This window comes from Bufo bufo, chromosome 4 (assembly GCF_905171765.1).
Source record: "Bufo bufo chromosome 4, aBufBuf1.1, whole genome shotgun sequence".
NCBI classification, from domain to species: Eukaryota; Metazoa; Chordata; class Amphibia; order Anura; family Bufonidae; genus Bufo; species Bufo bufo.
In genome coordinates this window covers 487,786,855-487,814,260 of record NC_053392.1, presented here as the reverse complement: position 1 = coordinate 487,814,260, position 27,406 = coordinate 487,786,855, and the positions used below count along the sequence as shown (strand labels likewise).

General features: G+C 46.7%; 1 protein-coding gene across 1 annotated transcript in view; it reads right to left on the bottom strand.

The window, feature by feature from the left end:
* Positions 1-3,535: 3,535 nt before the first annotated feature.
* The window catches only part of LOC120999281, a gene marked incomplete at its 5' end in the record, with an annotated part of 193,164 nt that continues 169,293 nt past the window's right edge, over positions 3,536-27,406 (bottom strand). Inside the window, 3 exons of the mRNA XM_040430151.1 lie at positions 3,536-3,643; positions 18,168-18,817; positions 21,025-21,193. Coding sequence (XP_040286085.1) covers positions 3,536-3,643; positions 18,168-18,817; positions 21,025-21,193 — 927 coding nt within the window. The remainder of the gene's footprint in view (positions 3,644-18,167; positions 18,818-21,024; positions 21,194-27,406) is intronic.

Genomic DNA, 27,406 nt, shown 5'->3' with positions numbered 1-27,406 from the left:
GGCCAGGTCTGATTTTCCGTGCTCCATTGGGAGGTTGCAGGTGAGAGCTTCAGTAACTTTCTTCCACTTCATTACAATACATCTATATCGTAATCCATTACCTGTTGGTGTATTACACTGAGTAATACACTAAAAGGTTGCCTAGGAGACCTTGGCCTCCGTACAAGGCAGGTCCCGATGCCTTGCAAGGCATTGGGCAGCTTCTGCAAGACATTGGGCTGCCTTCACACCCATCGGGTCCCCGCCACAGCAGTGCAGGGACCCGATGGGCTCCCTCACCTGCCGCAAATACTTTCTATGCCGCAGTCAGTGCTGACCACGGCATAGAAGGGGTTAATCCGCCGGCATCGGCTTTTGCAGCGATGCAAGCGGATACAGCAAGGGCCCAGCTATCAGGAACTGCTGGGCCTCTGCAGTGATTGGGCATGCACCGCTCTGGTGCCCGCCCAATCTCCATGACGTAATAGTACTTCAAAATATGGCAAATCACCTGCCGCCATGATGTACTATTACGTCATGTGTCAGGAAGGGGTTAAAATAATAGACAACATAGCTATTGTATGATTGTGTTCCTTTATTTGTTTACAGCTTTTTGCTTTCATTAGGCTCTTTTCACAAGTGTTAACCTAGCCTTAGATGCCATCTTTTTAAACTATCTTATCAATTTTATCATTTCACAGCTGCATTGCTATTGCCGCTTTATTTACTTTTGGAAATGCTGAATTATAAAGCAATATCAATGTAACTATTTATATAACCTAGGTAATTTAATTAACTGAAAATTGTGTTTGATCTGGAGCATGGAGCATACCCTAGACTCATGCATCAATAAATAAAGAGTCCTCCGAATGAGTTGCATGTTCATTTTCCAAAAGTTCCGCATCAAGTATGGTAATGATTATAGCTAATAGATTCGATTTGTTTTCCAGAAAGATGCCTCTGCATACATTTGCATCAAATGTGATTACAGTTATTGTACTTTATTTGCTGCAAAATAAATTGAATCTTTTCATGTGTAAAAAAAAATCTTCTCGATTCCATTGAAATTGTCAGACTTCAATACTTCTACCATTTTTCACAGTTATTTCACATAAAGACTAGCAGAAAGCAAAGTACTAGTTTTCAAAAACTGTATTTTAGACAAATACAGATGTGCCATGCTCAACTGTGGCACATTACATAATTTGTAACAGTGTTGGTTCTGAACAGAAGATTAGTATTTTCTATGATTGCACAATCTTTCTGCAGTGTTATTTTGTATTATTATTATTATTATTATTATTATTATTATTATTATATTTTTTTTATTATTATTATTATAAAAAAAATTATATTATTATTATATGACAAAAATATTATAGAAAAATAATCTACAAATATTCCTGCCATTTTTATTCTCCTACATATTATAGTTTGCTTTAGCCTAAACTTTATAAACTAACTAGCAGAAGGACCCGGCTTTGCACAGGTATATTTCATTTAATGTTTGTGTGTGTCATTAAAAGATATTGACAGTATCCACTATAAAAGTGACATCTACAGTACCCCGCCCCTTTAACAGTGACCTCCACAGCGACCTGCCCCCTTAACAGTACCATCCACAGCACTCTCCCTTTAACAGTGACCTCCACAGCGGCCGCCCCTTTATTAGTGAACTCCACAGTACCCCATCTTGTTAACAGTGATTTCCACAATAACCCACCCCCTTAACAGTGATCTCCACAGAGCTCTGTTCCCTTAAAATGTGACCTCCACAACACCTCTTCCCCTTAACTGTGACCACTACAGCACCCCGCACCTTAACACTGACCTCCAAAGAAGACCATTCCTTTAACTGTGACCTCCACCGTTCCTTGCCCCCTTAACAGAGACCTGCACAGCACCCGCCCCTTTAACAATGACTTCCACAGCATACCACACCTTTAACAGTGACCTCCCCAGCATCCCACCCCTATTATAGTCACCTCCACAGCAGCCCACCCCTTTAACAGTGACCTCCACACCGGCCACCCCTTTATTAGTGACTTCCACAGTACCCCATCTCCTTAACAGTGATTTCCAGAACACCCCGCCCGTGGTCTCGTTCCAAGAGCTATAACTTTTTATTTTTTCGTCTATATAGCTTTATGAGGGCTTGTTTTTTACGTGACAAGTTGTAGTTTTTAATGGCGCCATTTTGGGGTACACATAACTTTCTGATTAACTTTTATTAACTCTTTCTGGGAGGGAGATGGGGAAAAATAGCAATACTGCCACTACATTATAAATTTTACGGCGTTCATTTTTCGGTACAAATAACATAATATCTTTATTCTCTGGGTCAGTACGATTACAGTGATACTAAATACTTATAATTTTTTGTTTTTACGTTTTACTACTTTTTTTGCAATAAATCCCCTTTTATTAACCAAAATAATTATTTTGCATTGCCACTTCACAAGACCCATAACTTTTATTTATTTTTCTATGGAGTTGTGTGCGGGCTTGATTTTTGAGGGACGACTTGTATTTTTCATTGGTATCATTTTGGAGTAAATGCTGCTTTTTGATCGCTTGTTATTAAGTTTTTTTCAGTTGAAACTAAGAATAAATTAGAAATTCTGTCTTTTTTTTATTAATTTTTTACGGAGTTCACTATAGGGGATAATTTATGTAATATTTATGTAGTCCGGGTCGTTACGGATGCGGCAATACCAAACATATGGGGGATATTTTCTTTTTTCAATTTTTTTTATTGAAAAGCGTATTTTCAATGGAAAAAAAGCATATTTTTTTATTTTATGGAATTTTTTTATTTAATAAATGTGTATTCTTTTCTATTTTTTTTACTACTTAACAGTCCCACAAGGGGACTATAATATACAGTATTTTGATTGCTTTTAAAATGTAATGCATTATATCTATAATGCATTACATTTCAATAGCAATGCTATTCAAACATTGACCAACAGGCTACTGAAGACAGGCTAGGGGCCCTGATCGGAAACAAGGTAAGCTTCCCAACACATCAGCACTCAGCAATCGCATTTTCGGGGTGCTGATGGGAGACAGAGGGAGTCCGCTCCCTCTGTCACCACTTTACATGCAGCGGGCGCCATTGCGCCCGGCATGTAAAGGGTTAAACAGCCCGGATTGGCACTCCTGCAGGTCCGGGCTGTTAGAGCAGGGCCCCGGCTCTCATATGAGAGCTGGTTCCGTGCTCCCCGTAAAAAACACGGCGGCCCAGCCTAAGGCCCCTTAGTGACCGCAATAAAAAAGAGTATGGGTGGTCACTAAGGGGTTAACAGTGGCCCCTACAGCAATCTGACCCTTAACACTGACCTCCACAGCAGACCGTCCCCTTAATTGTGGCCTCCACAGAAGCCTGCCCCTAGGGTAGCCAGAGGTCCGGTTTTAGGTCGGACATTCCAGCTGTTCGCAATTATTTTTTTGCCTTTCGCAAGAAAAATTAGATTGGAGGAGGCTATTGCAGGATTGGAGGGGGCTGGGGGACCCTGAAAAAATTTGCCTATATGCCAATGATATTCTTATATTTTTAAATGATGGAGCCAAAGTCCAATATGTAATCCAAATTATAGATGAATTTGGCGCTCTCGCTGGTCTTAAGATAAACTGGAATTACTTTGATTATAATGTTAAGCCTCTATTGGAAAAAGTAAGGGACAAAGTCAAGGCCTGGTTGAGGCTACCCCTCTTGCAAGTAGATCGGATTGCCCTCATTAAGATGAACCTCCTTCCTTCTATTTTATATGTTTTGACAGTCTGCCCCACCTGGATTGATGACTCCTTCTTCTATAGGTTGGAGGGACTTATCAATGATCTTCTGTGGGGCAGAAAAAGAGTACGAATTAAGTTTAAATATCTATACCTTTCCCAGGGGGACGGGGGGATTATCTTTCCCCTTCTTCCAGGGATACTATCTCTGTGCACAAATTCAGTGGTGTTTGAATGCTAGGGAGAATGGGTTACTGGGGTTTCTCCATGGGGGATGCATTGACTCGTGTGCTGATCTGTTTTCCCTATTGGAGTCTGGGCGGTTGGGGAGTAGGTAACCTGAGTGCCCAATTTCCTATATGTTGCAGAAAGTCTGGAATAAAGTTAAGGGGCTCCTTGATGTTACGCATGCGCTGCACTTTTCCCCTCTGTGGAATAATTTAGCCCTAATTGAGTTTGATAAGATAAGGGATTATCACTTTTGGACGAATAGGGGGATCACGACAGTTGCGCACTTTTTTCTGGAGGGGAAATTAAAAGCCCTTTCTGAAATATTTTTAGATGAAGATATCACATTTATGGTGCAGTTTAGGTATGCACAGGTTGTACATGCTGCTTTATCCACTACTAATAAGGCTTTACTATGTGTTCAGGAGAAATCGTTTTTAGATTTTTGCTTTTCTGTGTTAAGCACGAATGTTAAAATATCACAAATTTATGCTAGGTTACAAGTAGAGCTAGGTCGACTTACAAAGTTTAATAGTGAAAGGAAATGGAATAAGGAATTGGGTGGCACAGTTAGGGATTGGGCAAGGGTATATAAAAACACGGAGTCTCGGTGTCAAATCAGCATAGGTTGATTCAATTTAAGATTGTGCATAGGCTCTATTATACCCCTACTCTTCTGTCTAAAATATATCAAGGTAATGGGAGAGTTTTCTCCTGTAGGAAGTGTGGAAGTGAAGAGGCCGGGTTTTTGCATCTTTTATGGAGATGCCCCAGTGTTCAGAGGTACTGGCAACCCATTTTAGAAAATTTGGGAATTGTGGATAAATTTAGCCCAGATCCATCGTTTGCGTTTATTTTTGGATTAGGTTTAACTGATATAAAAGGTAAAATACGGTACACCTTATTACAACTATGGATGAAGGGTTTAATTGCTAAAGTATTGATTATTCAGAAATGGGGATCTGAAAACACCCCAACTTTCGCCGAATGGAAAAACTATATGAGTAGGATAAAGTATTATGAACTTTTTGGCTGTACGACTGAGGGTCAGAGGAGGAAAAGAGAGTCGGTATGGGCCAACTGGGATGAACCCTATAAACCTGGACCACCGGAGGATCTCCCTCTGGTTTTTTAAGGGGGAGTGTCGGGGGCTCCCATCGCAGACAGTCGGGGTGGGGGTGGGAGGGGGGGTGGGGGGTAGGGGATAGGGTAGTTAAAAAAATAAATAATATTTAGTATTTAAATAATGAGATAGAGGAGGGTAGATATGAGCTTATTAAGGATGCGATTTGGGATCTACTATATAATTTTGTCCAAATGTGTACGTATCCTCATCTCGATGGGATTTTTTGCTCTTTTTAGCTCCTCTATAAGTTTGTAATTTTGTATTTTTTGTAAAATTTAAAATAATAATAAAAAAAAAAAGCCACTTACAGACTGGCTCCGTGCTCACAAGATACTGTATAGATGGAACTTCCCGTTTGGTTTTTCTTTTCTTCATGAAGGCCAGCGTATCAACATTTCTTCATTCAGCGACCTTGACAAGACCTACGACAGGCTCAAGATCCCTGCACTACCGATTTAGAACTGGGATCCAGTCCTGGACTTAGCAATCCTACCAGAACTTCCCTCGATCATGCCCTGGGAGACACATAAGATCCGGAAGACCCATAGAGCAAAAAGAAATACCACTTCTTCCACACCAAGAAGAATTTCTCTGGAAGACAAGGACTAGTGATACCTTCACCTAGTCCCCATCTTTAATAAGAAATGTTGCTGTTTCACATAAGTATTACTCTAGTCTTAACCTTAATTTTTTCCCCCGCTAATCTGTTTCTAGGCTGTCATTTTGATCATTACAGCCAAAAGACTACTTGAATGTCCCCCTGCCTCTGATTTTAGTTTTTTTTTGGGAGATGGTTATTCAAGTTTGTTTAGATACCCTTCTCCTTATATCACTCTGAGGGTGCTACACTATGTCTCTTTAAATTCCCCCTTGTGATTCTCTTAAGCTTAAATGATTCTCTTGAGCTTAAATGCCTTAGCATGTTACAGTTAGACCTCTTTATCAGAGGCCTTCATGTTTGGTCCCTTCTGAATGTTTTTGTTCTTTTCCTCCTTTTCTTTACCAGGTTCTGCCACATTACTATGTCCATTCGCCGCTTGGTGAGGGGTCCCCCCGTGGAATCCCGATGCTCCGCCATGGAGGGTTAAGTATTTCACTATCTCTTGCATACTCAGAACATTAAATAGCGTTGGTGTTGAGGGAGGCTTCTCCGTTTTGTATGGGAGAGATGACTAGCATAACTGTTACATCCTTTAAAGCCAAAGGCCTTAACTCCCCTTCAAAGTGGAGCCAAATCTTCTCTTACTTAAAAAAAGAAAAATGCTCGGTTATCATGCTTCAAGAGACCCACTTTAAATTCAATAAATATCCTAACCTTAAACACTCCATGGTCTTGCAATGATACCACTGCGGTTCAGATTCAGCGGCCTCCAGGGGCGTGAGCATCGGGATCCGGAGGGACGTTCCTTTTTCTTATATTTCCCACACTCTGGATACAGAGGGTAGATATATTCTTCTTAAAGGCAATATTGCTAACCAGATATATACTTTTGTAAACCGGTCGCTCCTAATATTAATCAATTACCAAGACTTCCATAAATAAGATTCACTTATCGGACCATTCTCCTGTGTTTATTACCATCTCTGCCCCCTCAATGTCCCCCCGCTCATTTAGATGGATATTAAATGAACAACTCATCTCTCCAGGAGATGATCTTCAACGAGCGCAAAGTCTCCTAGAGGAATTTTTTGTGCTCAGTTCTCTCCCGTAGACCTCCCCCCATGCTGTCTGGGACACACATAAGACCTATATGTGAGGACAATTTATCAGCATGGGAGCGAGAATTAAAAAAGAAAGAAAAGCCCATATGCTCACCCAGATCAAAAGACTAGAAACATTACATAAACAATCCCTGCTAGATGAACACCTTACGGTACTCACAGACCTAAGAGAACAACTGAAGAACATATTAAACTCGATTTCAGCTAAATATTATCCCCACTCCCAATAGAAATACTTTGCTCATGGAGATAAGGCATCCAAATTCATGATGCAACGCATGAAGCAGAGGAAATCACACAACTACTGTATATTCATAGGGTGAAGGTCGTTGGTGGGGGAGAGGTTTTTACTACCTCGGCTATTGCTTCTCAATTCCATAAATTTTACCACGAGTTATACAACTTACGTAACAATGAATTGAAAGATAAAGCCCCCCCTCCCACACCGAAGACAGCTAATAACTTCCTACACTCTCTTTCATTGCCCTCCATATCGGAATCACAAGAACGTACCCTACAGGCGCCCTTTACTCAAAATGAACTGGAAGCAGCCATTAAACAACTCCCTAATGGGAAATGCCCTGGCCCCGATGGCCTCCCTGCTTTATACTACCATACTTTCCAAAAGATCATAAATCCTCACCTTCTTTCTATTTATAACAGTGCCCTGTCTGGTGTTCCATTTTCGGAAGATATGACAAGAGCACACATCTCCTTAATCCCAAAGGAGAGGAAAGATAGATCTAATTGCGCAAATTACCGCCCGATTTCCCTACTGAACCCCGATCTAAAAATATTTGCAAAAATGTTTGCATCTCGACTGTCCTTGCTCCTACCCGATCTAATTCATAGAGTCCAAGTGGGCTTCATTCAAGGCAGAGAGGGCATGGACAATACCTAGAATTCTTAATGCCATGATTTTTCTTGGCACCGATGCTGAAAAGGCATTTGACAGAGTAGATTGGGATTATATGCGCCCAACCTTATTGGCATTCGGACTCCCTACCGCATTTGTCAATGCAGTCTTCTCTATGTATTCAAAGGCCTCAGCATCCATTATCATTAATAGCACTCTTTCACCCCTCTTTTGTTATACGAAATGGAACCATACAGGGCTGCCCCCTCTCACCCCTTCTTTTTGTTTTAACCATGGAATCCTTATTGCAGGCAATAAGAAGGGAGGACAGAATAGAGGGGGTCAAGCTGGGTCAACATGTACACAAAGTCGCGGCTTTTGCTGACGATCTTCTAATACTGTCCACTAACCCAACAATATCACTCCCCATTATTTACAATATATTGGAACACTTTAGCTATTTATCTAATTTCAAAATTAACATGAAGAAATCCTAAATTTTAAGTTTTGATCTTCCCCCATCTATCAAATCCGACTTGATGGCTTCCTCCCTGTTTTCGTGGGATACGCCCTATATTACATATCTGGGGGTTAAAATTTATCCCAATCCGTCAACACTATTCAATTTAAACTATACCCCCCTCCTACAATCAATAATAGATCAGCTTACTACCTTACAACCCTTAATGTTATCTTGGTTTGGGAGGAAGAATATCATCACCTCTCTGATTTTACCCAGACTAACATGCTTACAGCAAGTCCTGCCCATCCCTGTACCAAAAACATTTTATAATACATTAAAATGCCATTTTAAGACCTTCTTAAGGGCAGGGAAGAGACCGCGCCAGACATACTCCTCTCTCAACAAACCTAAATCACACAGAGAAATTGGCCTCCCAGACCCAGAGCTGTATGGGAGAGCGGTTTCTTTATCCAGAATGGTCAATTGGTTCCTCTGTCCCCAACATAAATCTTGGGTACCCATGGAACAAACATGTGTTAAACATCCTTTCACTAGCCTCCTAGTGGGTGTTGATGTCTTTCCTTCTAATGATGGACCTTCTAACCCTCTGATTAATTCAACATTAGCAGCATGGAAATGGCTTCAGTCTTCACAAAATGTCATTCCTTTACCTTCACCCCTAATCCGAATAAAGGATATTCTGGCTCATGCACCACAAGCACTTAGAGATAGCTTACCCAAAACTGTGTGCAACTCTACAATCAGAGCCATCTTCCTGTTTGGTGAGAGAGATGAGGTTTTTGATTCAAGAGGCATTCTCGCCCTTTTCCCAGAATTAAACTTCTCCCCACCTAATTTTTTTTTTTAAAGATCTTTCACTACAAAACACATATCCAAAAGCGCCCTTTTGCGTCCAATTACTTGGTTTGAAAGCCTAATTACAAAACAAAATCCACCCCCCCAAACTTATTTCTAAGATTTACGAACAAATATGTACCCCAATACTGATGCCCAAACCCGCCTTTATTGGTCTCTGGGAGAAAGACCTAAAGATCTCATGTTCCCCTCATGAACTATCTTCACTTTTTATGACACCCCACAGAAACTCCAGATGTGTGCGAACACAGGAGAATGGGTACAAAATTCGAACTAGGTGGTATAAAACTCCCGATGTAACGTGTCTTTTCAATCCGGATAAATCGGATTCCTGCTGGAGATGTCTAGAGCATAAAGGCACCTTTTTCCACATCTGGTGGACATGCCCCCGGATTCAGACTTGGTGGTCTGAGATCTTTGCCAACTGCAACAAAGTGTGCAATGCGAATTTCCCCATCTCACCAAAGCTTGCATTACTTGGGATCTCACCCCCCAACTCTCTTCAGTATCCACCAAAATGATTTAAATATTTAAAGGGACACTGAAAGGCCCAAAAAGCATATTTAGGTATATATATGACAGTACAGGTCTTATAAAGTGTATTAGAATCATCTAAGTATCCCCCCTGTCCACCTTATAAATACAGTAAAAATAAGTTTTATAACCTGCTTGAATCGTGTTTAATCTGCCCAAGGGGCGGTGTTTCATCTCAACTTGTGCCCAGCCAGCCTCGCCACAACTGCCGTTTGAAGCGCCGCCCAGCTCATCAATATTCACTTTGCTGGGCGGCTACTAGTGTCCCCGGCCATCTTCAGCGCATGCGCCCAGCACCCTCACTGGCCGGGATCGCATCGCGCCTGCGCACAGTCTGATTCTCAGAGGCCGATGCAGCCTCTGCTTAGGCACAGCCTCTGCGCAGGCACAGTTCAGAGCAGCGCTTCAGAGTAGCCGCCCAGCGAAGTGAATATTGATGAGCTGGGCGGCGCTTCAAACGGCAGTTGTGGCGAGGCTGGCTGGGCGCAAGTTGAGATGAAACGCCGCTCCTTGGGCAGATTGAAGACGATTCAAGCAGGTTATAAAACTTCAGTTTACTGTATTTATAAGGTGGACAGGGGGGATACTTAGATGATTCTAATACACTTTATAAGACCTGTACTGTCATATATATACCTCAATATGTTTTTTGGGCCTGTCAGTGTCCCTTTAAATACCTCTTATGTGCAGCTAGACTCTTGATCCCAAAATTTTAGCTTAAGTCAGACCTACCTCCCCTGTCTCAATGGATAAATAATGATATGCAAAATAACCGTGGAGCCCCAGTTATGGGCCTTCAACACAGTGAAAGCCAGATATCCCTCAAAGGAAGGAAAACCCACCATATTAAGTGGCCCCTATGTCAAGATCCTGCTCTTTTACAAGCTTTAAGGATGTGACGGGGAAGACCTAAGCCAGTCATCCATCCACAGACAGCTGTTTCGGGGTATTGCCCCCTCATCAGTGTGGAGTAAGATTCTGGCTAACCGGGAGCAATGCCTTGTAGACTACACAAACAAAACAATAGCTGATCTTAGGGAGACCAGCTACAGAAAACACTGTGGAGCTTCATTTAAGAGTCTCGACACAGCAATCCAAAGTGCAAAGCTCCCTGTGAAACAGTGATATGCGAAATAACCGTGGAGCCCCAGTTATGGGTCTTCAACACAGTGAAAGCCAGATATCCCTCAAATGAAGGAAAACCGAGCAAAGGGGTGTCCCCATTACAGAGATCACCAAATCCACCATAGTAAGTTGCCCCTATGTCAAGATCCCGCTCTTTTACAATGGATAAATAAGGTAGATCAAATCTACAGATTTGAAGAAATAGCAGCTTGGGAAAACCACACAATAGCCAAACATAAAGAATGTTGCAAGCTGTGGAGTTATTTCAGGAATTTCTGATATCCCTTTATTATTTTTAGGTCCTACGCTTGTAACTATACCCATAATGAAGTATAGTAAATAATGGAGTATTAGACGGAAATTAACAATCCCAAAGAACTATTTTTGCTCAATAAGGCCTCATACACACGACTGTTTTTTTTTAAGGTCCGCAAAAACGGGGTCCATAGGTCCGTGATCCGTGACCGTTTTTTCGTCCGTGGGTCTTCCTTGATTTTTGGAGGATCCACGGACCTGGCCGTGCGGAGCCAAACGGATCCGTCCTAAATTACAATGCAAGTCAATGGGGACGGATCCGTTTGACGTTGACACAATATGGTGCAATTGCAAACGGATCCGTCCCCCATTGACTTTCAATGTAAAGTCAGGAGTCCCTATTATACCATCGGATCAGAGTTTTCTCCAATCCGATGGTATATTTTAACTTGAAGCGTCCCCATCACCATGGGAACGCCTCTATGTTAGAATATACCATCGGATTTGAGTTAGATCATGAAAACTCATATCCGACAGTATATTCTAACACTGAGGCGTTCCCATAGTGATGGGGACGCTTCAAGTTAGAATATACTTTGAACTGTGTACATGACTGCCCCCTGCTGTCTGGCAGCACCCGATCTCTTACAGGGGGCTATGATACGCACAATTAACGCCTCAGGTCCTGAGGGGTTAATTGTGCGTATCATAGCCCCCTGTAAGAGATCATGTGCTGCCAGGCAGGAGGGGGCACCCCCCCTCCCTCCCCAGTTTTAAATTCATTGGTGGCCAGTGGGCCCCCCTCCCTCCCCTGTATTACTGTAGATTCATTGGTGGCCAGTGGGCCCCCCCTCCTAATTAAAATCTCCCCCCTATCATTGGTGGGAGTGGAGAGTTCCGATCGGAGTCCCAGTTTAATCGCTGGGGCTCCGATCGGTAACCATGGCAACCAGGACACTACTGCAGTCCTGGTTGCCATGGTTACTTAGCAATTTTTAGAAGCATTATACTTACCTGCGAGCTGCGATGTCTGTGACCGGCTGGGCGCTCCTCCTACTGGTAAGTGAAAGGTCTGTGCGGCGCATTGCTTACAGCACAGACCTTTCACTTACCAGTAGGAGGAGAGCCCGGCCGGACACAGACATCGCAGCCTCGCAGGTAAGTATAATGCTTCTAAAAATTGCTAAGTAACCATGGCAACCAGGACTGCAGTAGTGTCCTGGTTGCCATGGTTACCGATCGGAGCCCCAGCGATTAAACTGGGACTCCGATCGGAACTCTCCGCTGCCACCAATGATAGGGGGGAGATTTTAATTAGGAGGGGGAGGGAGGGGGGGCACACTGGCCACCAATGAATCTACAGTAATACAGGGGAGGGAGGGGGGCCCACTGGCCACCAATGTATCTACAGTACTACAGGGGAGGGAGGGGGGCCCACTGGCCACCAATGAATCTACAGTACTACAGGGGAGGGAGGGGGGGCCGCACTGGCCACCAATAAATCTACAGTACTACAGGGGAGGGAGGGGGGGCCGACTGGCCACCAATGAATCTACAGTACTACAGGGGAGGGAGGGGGGTCGCACTGGCCACCAATGAATTTAAAACTGGAGAGGGAGGGGGGGTGCCCCCTCCTGCCTGGCAGCACATGATCTCTTACAGGGGGCTATGATACGCACAATTAACCCCTCAGGTGCAGCACCTGAGGGGTTAATTGTGCGGATCACAGCCCCCTGTAAGAGATCGGGTGCTGCCAAGCAGCAGGGGGCAGTCATGTACACAGTTCAAAGTATATTCTAACTAGAAGCTTCCCCATCACTATGGGAACCCCTCTGTGTTAGAATATACTGTCGGATCTGAGTTTTCACGAAGTGAAATCTCAGCTCTGAAAAAGCTTTTATGCAGACGGATCTGCTGATCCGTCTGTGTGAAAGTAGCCTACGGCCACGGACCACGGACGCGGATGCCAATCTTGTGTGCATCCGTGTTTTTTCACGGACCCATTGACTTGAATGGGTCCGTGAACCGTTGTCCGTCCAAAAAATAGGACAGGTCTTATTTTTTTGACGGACAGGAAACACGGATCACGGATGCGGCTGCAAAACGGTGCATTTTCCGATTTTTCCACGTACCCATTGAAAGTCAATGGGTCAGCGAAAAAAAATGGAAAACGGAACAACAGCCACGGATGCACACAACGGTCGTGTGCATGAGGCCTAATACCAGGCAATTATCATCCCCTAGCGGCATTTCATTGTACCTGGTGATGTTACTTTTCTTTTTTCTTGTTTTCTCTCTTCTTTTGTTATTACCATTATACGTTATTATGTATTCTGATAATTCTTAATAAAGAAAAAAAAAAAGCAAGGAAAAGTATACATATGTGGTATTACCGGATTTGTACTGACCTGGAGAATAAAGATCAAAAGTCAGTTTTACCACATAATGAATAACGTAAAAAAAAAAATAGCAAAATATTTTCCTCCAATTTTTTTTTTTTTGGCACAAGTTAGCGGAAAATGATTTATTTATTTTTTTCTTTTACAAATTCTCATATTCCACTAACTTGTGACAAAAAATAAAATTTTACATGAAGTCGCCATACCCCTCACAAAATACCTTGGGGTGTCTTCTTTCCAAAATTGGGTCACTTGTGGGGTATTTATACTGCCCTGGTATTTTAGGGGCCCTAAAGTGTGAGAAGTAGTTTGGAATCCAAATGCGTAAAAAATGCCCTGTGAAATCCTAAAAGTACTCATTGGAATTTGGGCCCCTTTGCGCACCTAGGCTGCAAAAAAGTGTCACACATGTGGTATCGCCGTACTCAGGAGAAGTAGGGCAATGTGTTTTGGGGTGTATTTGTACATATACCCATGCTGGGTGAGAGAAATATCTCTGTAAATGACAACTTTTCCCATTTTTTTTATACAAAGTTGTCAATTTACAGAGATATTTCTCTCACCCAGCATGGGTATATGTAAAAAGACACCCCAAAACACATTGCCCTACTTCTCCTGAGTACGGCGATACCACATGTGTGACACTTTTTTGCAGCCAAGATGCGCAAAGGGGCCTAAAGTGTACCTTTTAGGAGGGCATTTTTAGGCATTTGGATTCCAGACTTCTTCTCACGCTTTAGGGCTCCTAAAATGCCAGGGCAGTATAAATACCCCACATGTGACCCCATTTTGGATAGAAGACATCTCAAGGTATTCCGTGAGGGGCATGGCGAGTTCATAGAAGATTTATTTTTTTGGCACAAGTTTGCGGAAATTGATTTTTTTTTGTTTTTTCTCACAAAGTCTCCCTTTCCGCTAACTTGTGACAAAAAGTTCAATCTTTCATGGACTCAATATGCCCCTCAGCGAATACCTTGGGGTGTCTTCTTTCCAAAATGGGGTCATTTGTGGGGTGTTTGTACTGCCCTGGCATTTGAGGGTCTCCGCAATCATTACATGCATTAGGAGTTTCTGCTATTCTTCTTAGGCCTCATGCACACGACCGTTGTTTGGGTCCGCATCCGAGCCACCGTTTTGGCGGCTCGGATGCGGACCCATTCATTTTAATGGGGCCGCAAAAGATGCGGACAGTACTCCGTGTGCTGTTTGCATCCGTGGCCCCGCTAAAAAAATATAACATGTCCTATTCTTGTCCGCGCTTTGCGGACAAGAATAGGCATTTATATTGCCTTCCGTTTTTTGCGCATACGCAGTTTGCGGACCGCAAAAAAACGTCACGGTCGTGTGCATGAGGCCTTATATTGAGCATACGGGTAATGAGATTTTTTTTTTTCGTTCAGCCTCTGGGCTGAAAGAAAAAATGAACGGCACAGATTTCTTCATTCGCATCGATCAATGTGGATGAAAAAATCTCTGCCAAAAAATGTGCAAAAAAAAAAAAAGCTGCGATCGCTAATAAAGATCCAAAAAGCTCAAAAATGATCTTTATAGCGCTGCAGCGATTTTACAGTGTTTTTGCAGTGATCAGAAAAAAAACATTTCTGTCACTGCGGTGGGGCAGACTGAACGCAAGTGTGCGCACTGCGTTTTTGTAGAGCCTAAGGTGACCCTAATGTACTGATATAGATCTAATCGCGATCAGTCTTGATCACTTACAGATACTATATAGTACTAGTGCTGATTAGCGACAGCGATGACGCTAATCAGCGACTAATCAGTGACTGCTGTGCGGTGGGCGCTAACTACCTAACAAGTGGCTAACTAACTGGCGGTGATAAAGGACCCTTAGGCCCCATTCACACGTCCGCAATTCTGTTCCGCATTTTGCGGAACAGAATTGCGGACCCATTCATTTCTATGGGGACAGACATTGTCCCGCTTGGATCCGGAATTGCGGATCTGCACTTCCGGGTCCGCACTTCCGATCCGCAAAAATATAGAACATGTCCTATTCTTGTCCGCAATTGCGGACAAGAAAAGGCATTTTCTATATAGTTCTGCGGAAAGCACATTGCCAGTGTCCGTGTTTTGCGGATCCGTGGATCCGCGGATCCGCAAAATACATACGGACGTCTGAATGGAACCTTACAGGGGGGTGATCAATGACAGGGGGGTGATCAGGGAGTCTATATGGGGTGATCAGGGGTTAATAAGGGGTTAATAAGTGACAGGGGGGGTGTAGTGTAGTGTGGTGATTGGTGCTACTTACAGAGCTGCCTGTGTCCTCTGGTGGTTGATCCAAGCAAAAGGGACCACCAGAGGACCAGGTAGCAGGTATATCAGACGCTGTTAACAAAACAGCGTCTAATATACCTTTCTGGGGTTAGAAAAATAGCATCTACAGCCTGCCAGCGAATGATCGCCGCTGGCAGGCTGTAGATCAACTCGTTTACCTTGCGATCCTGTGAACGTGCGCTCCTGTGAGCGCGCGTTCACAGGAAATCTCGGCTCACGCGAGATGACGCGCCGATGCGTCAAGGAGGAATAACCCGGCCACCCGCAGGACGCATCCCTGCGTTAGGCGGTCGGGAGGTGGTTAAACAGGTGTAAAACTTCTAGTCTAGGTAAATAATGTACTCTTTCAATGGCAGCCACAGCATACAGGGCCGATCCTACACGGGGTGCAGTGGGTGCCCCGCACCCCAGCGCTGTCACCCGAAAGGCGCCGAGCGCAGGGCCGGACTGGCCTGCCGGGATAGCGGGAAATTTCCCGGTGGGCCGGCAAGCCTGAGTGCCGCAAGGCCGCGGCCCTGGTGACAAATGGGGGCGGCCACGGCCGGCGGCAGGGCAGAGCAGGAGATGAGCGCCTCCATTGCGGAAGCGCTCATCTCCATAGTCATCTGTATTGCCGTCCTCAGGACGGCAATACAGATGCCTGTGCTGCGGCAGAGGAGGGAGAGGTGTGTCCCCTCCTGTTCCTCTGATAGGCTGCCGGCTTAGTGCTGGCAGCCTATCAGAGGCCGGTGCAGGCGGCGCGATGACGTCATCGCGTCGCCTGAGCCGTATAGCGAGGGACACAGACGGAAGAGGCGGCCTGCATCGCATCGCATTGCTGGAGGTAAGTATAAGTGTATTATTTTTTTTTCTTTTTTTATATAGGTACAATACTGGGCTGGCACATGATAAGGGGGGCTACTGGGCTGGCACATAAGGGGGGCTACTGGGCTGGCACATAAGGGGGGACTACTGGGCTGGCACATGATAAGGGGGGCTACTGGGCTGGCACATGATAAGGGGGGACTACTGGGCTGGCACATGATAAGGGGGGACTACTGGGCTGGCACATGATAAGGGGGGACTACTGGGCTGGCACATGATAAGGGGGGCTACTGGCACATGATATGGGGGGCTACTGGCACATGATATGGGGGCACTCTGGCTACTGGCACATGATATGGGGGCACTCTGGCTACTGGCACATGATAATGGGGGGGATCTGGCTACTGGCACATGATATGGGGGGGCTCTGGCTACTGGCACATGATAAGGGGGGGCACTCTGGCTACTGGCACATGATATGGGGGCACTCTGGCTACTGGCACATGATAATGGGGGAGATCTGGCTACTGGCACATGATATGGGGGGGGGCTCTGGCTACTGGCACATGATAAGGGGGGGGGCTCTGGCTACTGGCACATGATATGGGGGGCTACTGGCACATGATAAGGGGGGCTACTGGCACATGATAAGGGGGCTACTGGCACATGATAAGGGGGTCTACTGGCACATGATAAGGGGGGCTACTGGCACATAGGGGGGCTACTGGCACATAAGGGGGGCTACTGGCACATGATATGGGGGGCTCGGGCTACTGGCACATGATATGGGGGGGCTCTGGCTACTGGCACATGACATTTATTTTGACTTGTCAAAGCCGTTGACTAAGTTATTGTCAAAGCAAATTGGTGGGGCTGAAGTTGGGGGCTGAAGTTGTTGCCATAGAAACATTGTAAAGGGGAGGAGTTAGTAAGATAACCACGCCCATGTGGGGGCGCCAGAAATATTTCTGCACCCAGGCGCCTGTGACCCTAGGATCGGCCCTGACAGCATACATTTGTGGTCGTGGCAACCAAGTACGTACCTATCCTACCTAGTATACCCTATCCCTAAGCGGTCAGAGTTGTGCCGTAACCGCGTCGTGGAGGGACGCCTGAAAGAGGGCATCCCCTTTGAGAGTAACAGAAGAAAGGGGTGGGTGGGAGGGAGAACTCTGCACGTCGTACGCATGTGGGAGGGTGCCGGCCGTTGAAGTAGGTGGCCAAGCCCCTCCCACAAATACAGGCCAATGAATCGGCCTTTACACTTGTGGTCGTGGCAACCAAGTACGTACCTATCCTACCTAGTATACCCTATCCCTAAGCGGTCAGAGTTGTGCCGTAACCGCGTCGTGGAGGGACGCCTGAAAGAGGGCAAAAAGACATACTGATAGGCAGAAGTAATTTATTGCAAAGTCATTACAAAGCCAAAGTTTGAAAGGCTGCCGACATTTCTGTTTCGGGGTGAGGTATGTAACGATTGAAACAAGACGAGTGCCAACGCCCCAGTTTCTGTATGACATGCGCAGGCACTCGGTTTTTGGAGGCCGCGGATGCGGCACCTATGCGAAATGAATGACCCGAAATAGTGGCAGGGTCACCGCCCGTGCTGGCCACGAGTGACCTTACATGGGATATGAACTGATGGGTGGTGAGTGGAACCCCCCCGAAGGGTAACAATGGACTATTCGGTCCGGCCTCGGACAAGGCAGACCGTAACTGACGAAGCACCGTCACCGGACACCATTGGTGTGCTGTGGGAAAGAAGGATACCGGAACAGGGGGGCCCATCTGGGAGGTCTTGGACGTTTTGAGCAGTAATATGAACCCGTCGGAGTTCTGGACCAGCTGACTGACCGTGAGGAACTTGCTACTGCCTGGCGAACAGGTGAACTCCCCAGGTCTCAGGAAGCCGTAAAAGGCTAGATAGATGGCGGATTTGAGTACCAAGCTGGCCAAAACCCCGAAAGGATTACCGTCCAAGGCGTCGGACAGTTTGCGGAAAAGAGGGCCGGTGACCGCTTGCCTGCGTACTTGGCTTTGCGGCCCGCACTTGCTCAAACCCTTGAGAGCGGCTTTGACAGCATGTATGGTAAACACTGACGCTAGTTCGGGATGGCTAACAGAGAGGAAGTGTTGCACTCCCGCCAGGTACGACCTCACTGTACCGTGGGAGAGCCTGCGCACTGAGTGGCAGTAACCAATGAACGCCAGGATGTACTCTGGAAAACTGGAGTCCCCTTGAGGACATTCCCCTCGAAACCTGCAGAACGTCTTCCACCCGGTGTTGTATGCCCTGGTTGTGTTAGGTGAGAGGGAATTGCGTATCAGAGCGTGAGCCGTCTCAAGGTGGTTGGTTACACTAGCCTTAAGGACTCGAGAGGAGGGACGGTGGTGCCTGTCGCGTCTGCCTCTGGCATGATCTGAAAGAAACGGGAGAAGTTAGCCCTCGACAAGGCGTCAGCAGCCCCGTTTTGCGCACCTGGCACATGGGCACTGAAAACATGAAAGTGGTGACGTAGGGAGAGCTGCACTAACCATCTGAGAAAACACATGACTTGGCTAGACTTAGACAGCCCACTGTTAAGGATGTCTACCACGGCTGCGTTGTCAGTTACGAACAGAACAGACTGACACGCCCAAAGACTGCCCCAAATGTGGGCGGCTACCACGATGGGGTACAGCTCGAACAGCGCCGAGGTTTGGAGGAACCCCGGAATTTGACCCACCTCGGCAGGCCATTCGTCTGCAACCCAGTGGGTGCCAAAAATGGCGGCAAACCCTGAGCCCGCAGCTGCATCCGAAAAGACTGTAGGCGACCGACAAGACAGCTCGGGTACGAATAAGGACACCCCGTTCCACTGGCTCAGAAAATGGTCCCACATGTGGAGATCCGCTAGGGCTTGACTGTCCAGGCACACTGGGCTGTCCTGTTCCGGGGCGGAACTTAAGAGCGCCAGTAGGCGGGATATGAACGCTCTGCCCTGCGGGATGATGCGCATGGCAAAGTTTAACATACCCAGTAGAGACTGAAGATCAGGCTTAGTGACCACGGTTGTGACTGTAAACCTGTGGATGACTTCTCTAATCCTTGTTAACTTATCCGCAGGCAACCTAGCTAACATGTGCTGGGAGTCTAACTCAATGCCCAAAAAGGTGATGACTGTGGCCGGGCCTTCTACTTTCTTGGGGGAAACCGGGACACCTAACTGGGAAAAACACCTCAGCAACTTCCCCAGCCCTAGGGGAACTGCCCCTGGCCTCTCAATCAGCAGGAAGTCATCCAGATAGTGGATGACAAACTCACAGAGGACCTTGTGAACCAAGACCCAGTGGAGCGCCTGAGCCAACTGATCGAAGAGCCAGGGGCTGCTCTTGGAACCGAAGGTGAGCTTGGTGGAGAAATAATACAGGCCTCTCCACCTGATGCCGTGCCACTGCCAGAGGGCTGGCATGATGGGAAGCAACTTAAAGGCATCCGATATGTCGGCTTTGGACAACATGGACCCTGGGCCCGTTTTCATGATGATGGCGATAGCCTGATCGATCGAAGCATATCTCATGCCCACTTCCTCCGAAGGAATGAGGGAGTTAAGGCTGGGGACCTGGGAGCCGTGTGGGGCCGATAAGTCAATAATGAGTCTCTCCTTTTTACTGAACTTGCCTGTAACTACCCCCACGGGACTGACTCTCCAGCGTTGAAAAGGGGGCACACTAAAGGGACCGATCAAGAACCCTTTGCTTAACTCGGCCTCTATTAGTGTGTCTACCGAAGCAGGATTTCTTTCGGCTGACTGAAGGTTCCTGCATTCGTGTGTGAACTCCGGAGTCGTGATCAAGCCCGTATGGAAACCCTCATGAAATCCTGACACCAGGAACTGTACGAACCCTGGATTGTGATGACCTTGCAAGTACTCTTGTAGACGGCTAATATTGACCACACTCATATAATTTTTCACCGACTTTAATGAGCACGCTACTCGGGGGTGGGCCCTAAAACAGTTGGTACAGATATGTAACAGACGGCATTGACCGAAATTACAAGACGCGTAATTGAAATTGTTACATATCTGTGCCCTCCCTAGCTGAACGATGGGTCGGCCCAGCTTGTCTACTGAGTTGGGGGGTCTGAAGACGTCGAGTGGACCAGCTGTAGAGCTGGAGGGGTAGGATGCCGTGCTGACGGCGGACTTGTCGCACCACTCGACAGAGTGAAAGATAGACTGGCAGGCGGAACAGGAGGGAGCCTTCAGACCTGCAAAATGCCTGCAGAAAAGCTCAGTGTCCAGGTTGGACCAGTCAGTAACGTGTTGGAACTGGGAGAGAGCCGCTGCCGCCTTGGCTGAAAATGAACAGTGGTAGTCATAGAATGCGCTCCCTCCATACCTGTGACCCAACTCTGTGACCCTAAAGAGATACAGGTCTAGTTCCTCCCTCCTGTCCGGCCTGGCAGTGCAAATCACGTCCCTGAAAAGGCTGAACGCCATGACGAATTCCGGTATGGACAATTTGTGGTTGAGCCGGTGGTCACGGCTTCTCAGTACCACTGACACTTCCCCGCAAGCTATGACCTTGTTGTCAGATAGGTCCCTGGAGGCTATCAATAGAGACGCAAGATTGACATCCCTACCCTCCAGGATGTCCTTCCTGATGTTGATCGGGACAAAGTGGGAGGGAGTCACGTTGGGGACGGACTGGACAGAGCGAATGTCTGCGGCGGCAGAGGTGGAGGCGACCGCAACCTCGAGGGAGGAAACTGGTAGGACTGCGCTGCGAGCCTCGATAGACTCCAACCTCGCCTGCATGGACGTGACGGCAGACGTCAGACTGTTTAGCATGACATGTATCTGAGTCAGCAAAGTTTGCATCGTGGCCGCAGGGGGATCATTGGTACTGGGTACCAGGGAGTCTTTCCATAGGCGATACAGTTCCGCTTTTCTGGCAGATGCCGGGAAAGGGACGCCCTGCTTTGTCAGCGCCGCCATAAGCCTGGGGATGGTCCAAGCACGTAGGGACGGTATACTGCCCCCTTCGGATGTCTCTGCTACGACCTCGTCCACTGACGCTTCAACGATGTCTGACGCGTGTGACATCGTGGCTGTGAAAACAGTAACGTAAAATGACCGTCTAGCCTAAATGACCGCCGGAAACCGTGCAGCAGTCTAAACCACGTAACGAAAGGGTGAACTATCCCCGTGAGGAATGTACGTTGACACCAGAAGAGCCGTGAAGGAGCGGCCAGGAACCGCCACCCGGTAGTCCATGCAAGGAGACCTGCCGTACTTACCAACTGAGAAGCACTACACTCTGACTTTCACGGAAGTATCAATGAACACAGAACAACCTGTACGTAAAGTAATGCATGAGACACAAGCCTGACAAAGGCAGCACCTACCCGTCCCCCAAGGTGTACCCCCACTACCTTGGTTGACAAGGAAAATCAACTGAGATCCAAACCAACTTCTCTCTGACTAATAACTGCTTTGAACCTGGAAAACAACAACGGAACAACAAAAGAACCAGTCAATGCGTAAGGCTAAATTGTAGAACGTGGGTTGTGAGTAGAAGGTATGGTCGGCTAACGAGAGTAGGCATACTGATTGACATTGACCACTACCTGACGTTGGCGGTAAAAAACCCCTACCTGTCTAAGCAGCACAGCGGCCTGTGCCAGACTTTGGTGTGGGCGAGGAGCGGGGCCGCTGCGAGCCCCACCGTGCTTCACGGCAACCACGTGGGGAGCGCGGGGTTCCCTGGCACCGTGAACCAAGTGGGGGTGGACCTCTGGGCAACGGCCGACACCCCACGCCAACATGTCTCAGGTGCCACGTGGAGAGCCAGCGCGTGTCCCTGACAGGGTGCTCAGTGCGGGGCCCCCTGCCGTCCCGGGGCTGGGCCGCCCGCCGGCTGAGCACTACTGCCGCGTGGGGAGCAGCGCAGCCCTCTGGCATGAAGTTGACACAGGGGGGGCCCCCGGCGTCGAGGGCCCCACCAAGCCAAAAACTAGAAATGCCACGTGGGGGGCCTCACCGGTCCCTGATGGAGAGCTCAGTGCGGGGGAGCCCTCCTACCTCTGAGGGGCCAACCCACCGCCGGCTGGGCATCTCCACCACGTGGGGAAACGGTGCTGCCCCCTGGCATAGGGGGAGGCTTTATCAGACATGGCCTCCCTCCTTCTAATGTGCGAACGTGCCACGTGGGGGGCCCGGCACTCCCTGATGGGGTGCCCAGTGCGGGGGTGCCCCCCTACTCCATGAGGGGCCGACCCACCGCCGGCTGGGCTCCTCCACCGCGTGGGGAAACGGTGCTGCCCCCTGGCATAGGGGGAGGCTTTATCAGACACAGCCTCCCCCCTTCTTATGTGGGGACGTGCCACGTGGGGGGCCCACCGCTCCCTGATGGGGTGCCCAGTGCGGGGGTGCCCCCCTACTCCATGAGGGGCCGACCCACCGCCGGCTGGGCCCCTCCACCGCGTGGGGAGACGGCGCTGCCCCCTGGCAAACTGAGATAACAGGGCCTGTGCCTGCTTGTCCCTAAACTCCCGGCGTGATGGGCGGAGCTACGCGATGCCGCCCCGCCCCTCGGTAGGGGGCTCGTCACAGGGGTGCCTCCCCTAGCTAGGGGGCCGGCCCACAGCTGACTACGCAGCCCACCACGTGAGGGAGCGGGGCAGCATAGGCAGTGGTTATGGGCGGAAGCGGACGGAAGCGGCCGGGGAGGCGGGCGGAGGGGGGGGCCTCTCGTGACCGCTGGTCCCGCCCCCCGCCGGAGAGAAATGACGAGCTCGGACCTGGGCGGCGGAGGAGGGGAGTGCCGGATCCGTGGGCTCCATCCCCCCCGCCGGCGGCTGAAGGGATACCGCCGCTGTGAACGGGCAGGAGGGGACCCCGGACTGTAGAGGCCCCGCTCCCTGCTGTATGCTGGCAACGCAGTGGCCCAGCGCATGGCGGCCCCTACTCACCAAAGGGCCGACCACCGCACGCACATCCACTCACCTTCTCTGACGACAACGGACTGCCAGGTACGAGCGCACGCTTCCTGCGAAACTCTGCACGTCGTACGCATGTGGGAGGGTGCCGGCCGTTGAAGTAGGTGGCCAAGCCCCTCCCACAAATACAGGCCAATGAATCGGCCTTTACACAAGTTAGAATCTGGCTTTTGCTGGGTGCACTACAACCGGCAAGCAATCCATGTGCATGAACATGCTCGATAAAGGGCTATTCATGTCTTAAAGCCCGAAACGTTGCAACACTATTTTCACGTAAATGTTTGTCTAAAACGAGTGAATAAAGAATACTTGCATCACTGCAAATTGGTGTGCTGTCTGAAATTGTGTATCTAGGTAAATAATTGGTCATTCGGTTACATTTTATCTTCATGGAACTACTAGAATAGATTATTATCTAAGGGGGTATTGTTTGGCTGCAGCTATTTTTGGATGTTTTTTTTTTGCTGTTTAGACATATTAATCTGCAGTAGCATTTTACAGGAATGCTGCAATCATTTCTTTATCACAAGTAGGCTTGAGTGAATCAAGCTTTGGATCAGAGATTCGAAGTCGATTTGTTTAAACGCTTTGGTTTTAACGCTGTCTGAGACCTGTCTCTGTACATCATTAAAATGTATTGCTTCCATGTGCACAGTGTTCATTTTAGGACATGGTCAGATATCACAGTCAAGTATCAAAATAATGCAAGTGTGACACCTGACCCTGACACTTGATCCTGACACTTGACCCTGACATCTGACAACAGACACGGACAACAGACACTGACAACAGATACTGACACCTGACCTTGACACTTGACTTTGACACCTGACTTTGACTTATGCTCTTCATAGGTTAGGGTCAAAGTGAGAATGAGTTATAGATATACTATGTATTTGTATGCTAAATCACATAACCAAAGAACGTCCATTGCTGAGCTTATAGCTCTGTGTCTGAAATGCTGTAAGTTAACACATTACAGTGTTATATGAGTGCATAGCTGATCGCTCAGTGGTAATGCAATTGCATCCAGTGTTTCTGTGCTCAAAACCCCTTTCAGCCTCAATTTTTTTTTACATTTTATTAATCCCTAGATAAGCGGCAAATGATGTGTGATGCTTATATCTGACTTTCTTCACTCGTCAGGGTCACAATAACTTTTAGGTTTTCTATGTTTTTGGTATACTATATCTCATAGATAAAAAAAAAAAAAAAACACTACCTTTGGTGTCTACAGCTATAGCTCAGTGGTAAGACACTTGCTTTGCCTTTAGTGTTCATGGGTTCAAAACCCCTTTCAAGCTTTTAATAAAATTAATATTTTATATTTTATTGAGCTATAGATCAGAAACAAATTCAAGTGGTGTGTGATGTAAGTAGTCCTTTTTCATTTTATTAAGAGTACATGGGCAGCACTATAGTAAAGTGGGCACTAATTTACTGTATCTTCATCTATTTCCAGGTGACTGAGGGTTTTTTCGTTTTTTGTTGTCTTGAAAGAGTCACTGTACAATATAATAATGTATTCTTATTTCTTAGGAAGGAGTTTAATTATCAGATCTGTAAATCTGAAATTATTTGCTGGCATCCACCCAAACATAAGCTGCAAAGATATGACCACTAGGAGTCTCAATAGATTCACTTGCAGGATTTACTACCTTCTCACAGATCTGCAAACCAACTTATCTTGTAAATGTGCTCTCCCTCCGCTATCTTACATGGCTCATACACTGATTCACCTCTCTCAAGTGTGTTTGCAGTAATTAGCAAGAATCACTATTTTTCTGGGACTCCTGAAAAATTTAAGTAGTCACTATATGCAGGGTTGTGTCCTGGCTTATACATATCTACTGTGTGTATATATATATATATATATATATATATATATATATAAAAAAAAGGAAAATAATGGCGGCACTGGAAGGATAACACAAGGAGGGTGCTATGTCCAGGGATGTAGCAGCTTACCCCGTCAATAGAAGATGAAAAAACGGACAGCACTCCAAGTAAAAGCTAGTGGTGTTTATTCACCCATGTGGATGGCAACGTTTCAGCTCATGCAAGAGCCTTTGTCAAGCAATGAACACAATACAAAGGGGGTATATATAGGCCAACCCCTATGACATCACAGTGTAATCAATTAACAGCCAAGTACAATAAAGTGCAAATAGTGCATAAGTAATACATAAAAATGTAAATATGGCAGTGTAAAATGCAAAGATAAATCAATAGTATATATCAAATATATTATATAGTAAATGCATAATCGCAAAAAAGTGCATAAAGATAAATTGATTAATCAATACATATCAGGTGTATACTAGAGTGTATAATGAGTGGGAGGGACAAAACGATGCTGCCAAAGGGAGGAGGAGTGATAACATACCCAGTGTCGCCATCCGTGCCACACATGTCGAACACCGCCACGTCCGGCGTTCAGGTGGATGCAGTGCGCAGGCGCCAAGTCGCGTAAGTAACAAGATGTAACTTCCTCACATGACGTAGCCGGAGCATGCGCATAAGTGTAAAAAGCTATGTCGGCCATCTTGGAAGTGGTAAAAACCTCAAATAGGAAAAAAAGCGCAGACAATAGACGCGATGTAATGTAATATCCTCACAAATAACGGTGAGAATATGCGCAAGATGACAATGAAGGAACACTTAAATCAAGCAGGGAGAAGATGAATAATATTGATCACTGTGTGTGCGCATAGCCTGATAATGAACAGAGTAGCGCAAAACGGAAATAATGCCATTTATCTGATAGTGTATCCACAAGGGACAAAGAAGAGAGAATACAAACAAGGATGCAACTCATCTCCCAAATGCGCCATTTGAAGCAATGCACCAAACAACAAAAATGCTGTGGGCATGCTACAAAAAGGCCCACAGTTCCCAGTGGACACACATTCAATGTAGGACACACAATAGACAGCGCAATGCACCAAGTATGAAAAAAGTATGAAAAAAGTGTAACCAAAGCAAAAAACAACATAAGCACTGCATGGAAACATGTAGGCAAATATGGAACACATCGGGTACGTTTCACTTCTCCAACCCGCAGCATCATTCTTGTCTGTGAAAAAAAGAGAGAATAAAAATAAGAAACTGACTTAATAGTGTTCATAGTACACTAAGTACCCTCAAAAAATAGACACATATCGCACACATAACAATTGTGGGGCAAACCGCTCCTCTAAACATATAACCCCGGATTGTAATCCGCATTAAGCCCATTGGGTCTCAAGCTGTTGAGGGTATAGATCCAAAAAAGCTCTCTTTTTCTAAGGATCAACACCCTGTTGCCCCCACGTCTAGGCATGGGAATGTGGTCAATAGCCCAACATTTAAGATCTCTTTCGGAGTGTTGAAGCTCCGTAAAATGTTTGGCAACAGGGAGGTCCTTTCTTTTTTTGCGTATGGACAATCGATGATTGTTCAACCGCGTTCTGAGATCCGTCGACGTTTCACCCACATATAATAATTTACACGGACAGATAAAAACATAAATTACATAGTTTGAATTGCATGTAAGGTGAAATCGACTTGGGTAAGAAACTTCAGTGGTGGGATGGACAAAGGTGGAACCCCTACCCATATATTTGCAGTCAATACAACATAAACAGGGGAAACTACCCTTGCCATGAGTGGTTAAGGAGGTTTGAACCGACTTGGACCTAGGCCCAATGTCTGCTCTGACAAGTTGGTCACGCAGATTTCTGGATCGGCAGAAAGAGAAGAGGGGAGGGGATCTAAATTCTAAGATCTCACTATGACAACCACCCAGAATCCCCCAATGTTGCTTGATAATGCGATTGATGGCCTCACTTTGCTCCGTATATTTGGAGATGAAGGGTATCCGATTGACGGACCTATCAGACACCATCCTCTCCAAAGTGATCCCCTCCCCTATTCTCTTTCTGCCGATCCAGAAATCTGCGTGACCAACTTGTCAGAGCAGACATTGGGCCTAGGTCCAAGTCGGTTCAAACCTCCTTAACCACTCATGGCAAGGGTAGTTTCC